Source organism: Erythranthe guttata, chromosome 14 (assembly GCF_056151865.1).
Source record: "Erythranthe guttata isolate IM_541 chromosome 14, IM_541, whole genome shotgun sequence".
In the NCBI taxonomy this organism is placed as follows: Eukaryota; Viridiplantae; Streptophyta; class Magnoliopsida; order Lamiales; family Phrymaceae; genus Erythranthe; species Erythranthe guttata.
In genome coordinates this window covers 6,505,649-6,508,138 of record NC_142546.1, presented here as the reverse complement: position 1 = coordinate 6,508,138, position 2,490 = coordinate 6,505,649, and the positions used below count along the sequence as shown (strand labels likewise).

General features: G+C 30.2%; 1 protein-coding gene across 1 annotated transcript; it reads left to right on the top strand.

Annotated features, from left to right (window-relative positions):
* The first annotated feature begins 974 nt into the window (after positions 1 to 974).
* LOC148765016 (uncharacterized) lies at positions 975 to 1,935 on the top strand. Its single transcript, XM_088813412.1, has 3 exons — positions 975 to 1,147; positions 1,292 to 1,360; positions 1,603 to 1,935. Exons 1-3 carry the CDS (start codon positions 1,091 to 1,093, stop codon positions 1,675 to 1,677), a joined length of 201 nt encoding a protein of 66 aa, XP_088669538.1. The 5' UTR covers positions 975 to 1,090; the 3' UTR covers positions 1,678 to 1,935.
* Positions 1,936 to 2,490: the final 555 nt, after the last annotated feature.

Sequence of the window (2,490 nt, the reverse complement as noted above, 5' to 3'; positions counted from 1 at the left end):
ATCAAATGACGAAACCTAGGAGTGTAGGTCGAACGGATCGAAAGCCCTTTTGGAAATTTTTTTTTAAGTGAAAAAACTAGCTCAAATTCCGTTTCGGAAAAAATGGAAAAAATCGGAATTGGAATGAAAAAACTTATTCTAAAATCGAAAAATTTAGAATCATGATCGGCAGAATTCAAAAATTTCTATTATGTGGTCACCTAAAATATAAAATACACAATAACGACATTGGTATTTTGAGTGTCACATTTAGAAAAAAAAATTAAAAAAAAGTCGGAATTTCTGTAATCTAACATTGGTTCAAAAATCAAAATCTAATATATTTCCCAATTCCAATCCAAAAAATGTCAGAACAATCGGAACTCAAAATTTTAAAATTCGGATTGAAAAATATTATTCCAAAATGGGAAATTATCGGATTGAAATCGACAAAAATCGGAAACTCCGTTCCAATTTCCACCTCTAGTTGATCAATGGAGCCCGATAACCTATTTATAAATAGGAGATCTGGTCCAAATAGTCTCCCTTTGTAAGAATACATCGAGTGATCTTGAACCATTAATATACACATGCATAATAATACACATTCATATATATATATATATATATATATATATATATATATATATATATATATATATATATATATATATATATATATATATATATATATTTAATGAGCAATTATTCATATAAATCTACAATTAAACAGTTCAAAACCACCCGAATATGTTACACCAGATCTATTATCTCGCACAAACTTTTCTAAAATTAATACCATGTGAATAGCTCTCTCCTTCGATCAGCCACTAGTCCCACCCTAAATTTACGTACATACTTGTGTGCGTGCATGCATGTCACGTGGAAACAAGAGCATAGGAGTCAAATGTTGAATATAAAAGTGACACGTGGCACACCTTAATTAAGTAGGCCTCGGTTGTATAAATACCATCGCCAACATATGTTTTAATCATCAAGCAGCTTTGTATTTCCCAAATTTTTATTACACTATTAATTTTCTCTTGTGTTTTATTTCCTTACTTTCTACATATATATATATTTCAGATTTAATTTTCATAATTAGCAGAAAATGGATAACTCCAACAACATGTCCTACCAAGCTGGCGAGGCCAAGGGCCAAGCTCAGGTTGCCTTCACTTTTACACACACACACACACACACACACACACATATATATATATATATATATATATATATATATATATATATATATATATATATATATATATATCTCCTTTGATTTCTGATTGTTTTGAATAATGTAATGTAGGAAAAGGGCAACCAGATGATGGAGAAGGCCAGTAATGCTGCACAGTCTGCTAAAGAATCCATGCAGGAGGTATTTATATATTACATAATCTGCATATATGCATGGGAAAAACTAATATTACTTTTCAAAAAGAAAAAATAGACCCACCCGCTTACATAATATTTTTTTTCCAGTCCCGACTCGGTAGAAGGATACTAAATTATTGGTTCAATTATTTAATATTTCACTAAATTAATAGAATTTTGTTAGTCCTAACTGTATTAATTTATAGAGGTTTAAGTGTGTATCAAAATTGTTGTGTGTATATATAGGCTGGACAGCAGGCTCAGGCAAAGGCACAAGGTGCAGTTGACGCAGTGAAGAATGCCACCGGAACGAACAAATGAGAGTCTTACTTTTCATTCCATTTAAAAAATAAAAAAGAATTCGATCCATTCTAGTTTATGTTCGTGTTATAGAAGAAACACTCATGATCGTTTTTGTTAAAAAAACTGAATCCGACGCAAATGATTTATATTTGCACGAAATAAATTTAACACTTTTGTTTTTTCTTTTTCGAAATTGTGATGTATGATCATAGTCTTCTGAAAAGTTTCGGATCGGAATAAATATATATCATATCATCAATTTTGAAGATTTTCTTTACTAATTTTTTTTTTTTACTTTTGCAATGTGTTAATTTCAATAAGCACATCCCTTTAATATTTAATTGCACTTCATATCTTACAACTCTGCATCAGGATCAAGAGATAAATTATCGTCATTTAATTTCATTTGTAATTAATCCCCGTGCATCGCACGGGTGAGTTACTAGTTTATTATAAATAAAGGAAACATTCATGTATATGCTAATATTACCCCCAACCTTTTATACCCAATTATTAATTGTAACTCCAATGTAATCAATTTTGTCTACAAAAATTCAATTTTGACCTTTTTTTTTCAAAAACTTTTTTTTTTCAATTTCTTTTTTGCCGCCGGATTCCGGTGTTGACTATTCGATTTTTTTTTTCCTTCCAGATTTTTTTGCCGGTTTCCGACGTTGACTTTTTTTTTTTTTTTCTTCTTCCGGATTTTTTCGCCGGTTTCCGGCATTGATTTTTTTTAGTATTTTTTGGAGGTTTTTTTTTTTTTAAGTCCGCCGCTAAATGTTGACCGTAATTGTGTTGTCACTTGCAGTAAATTAACGTAATTATACT

Excerpts from the sequence above, each read along its gene's own strand:
- LOC148765016 (XM_088813412.1), top strand. The coding sequence starts at position 1,091 with ATGGATAACTCCAACAACATGTCCTACCAAGCTGGCGAGGCCAAGGGC. Across the intron at positions 1,148-1,291 it reads AGGCCAAGGGCCAAGCTCAG|GAAAAGGGCAACCAGATGAT; the intron begins GTTGCCTTCACT and ends AATGTAATGTAG. Across the intron at positions 1,361-1,602 it reads CTAAAGAATCCATGCAGGAG|GCTGGACAGCAGGCTCAGGC; the intron begins GTATTTATATAT and ends GTGTATATATAG.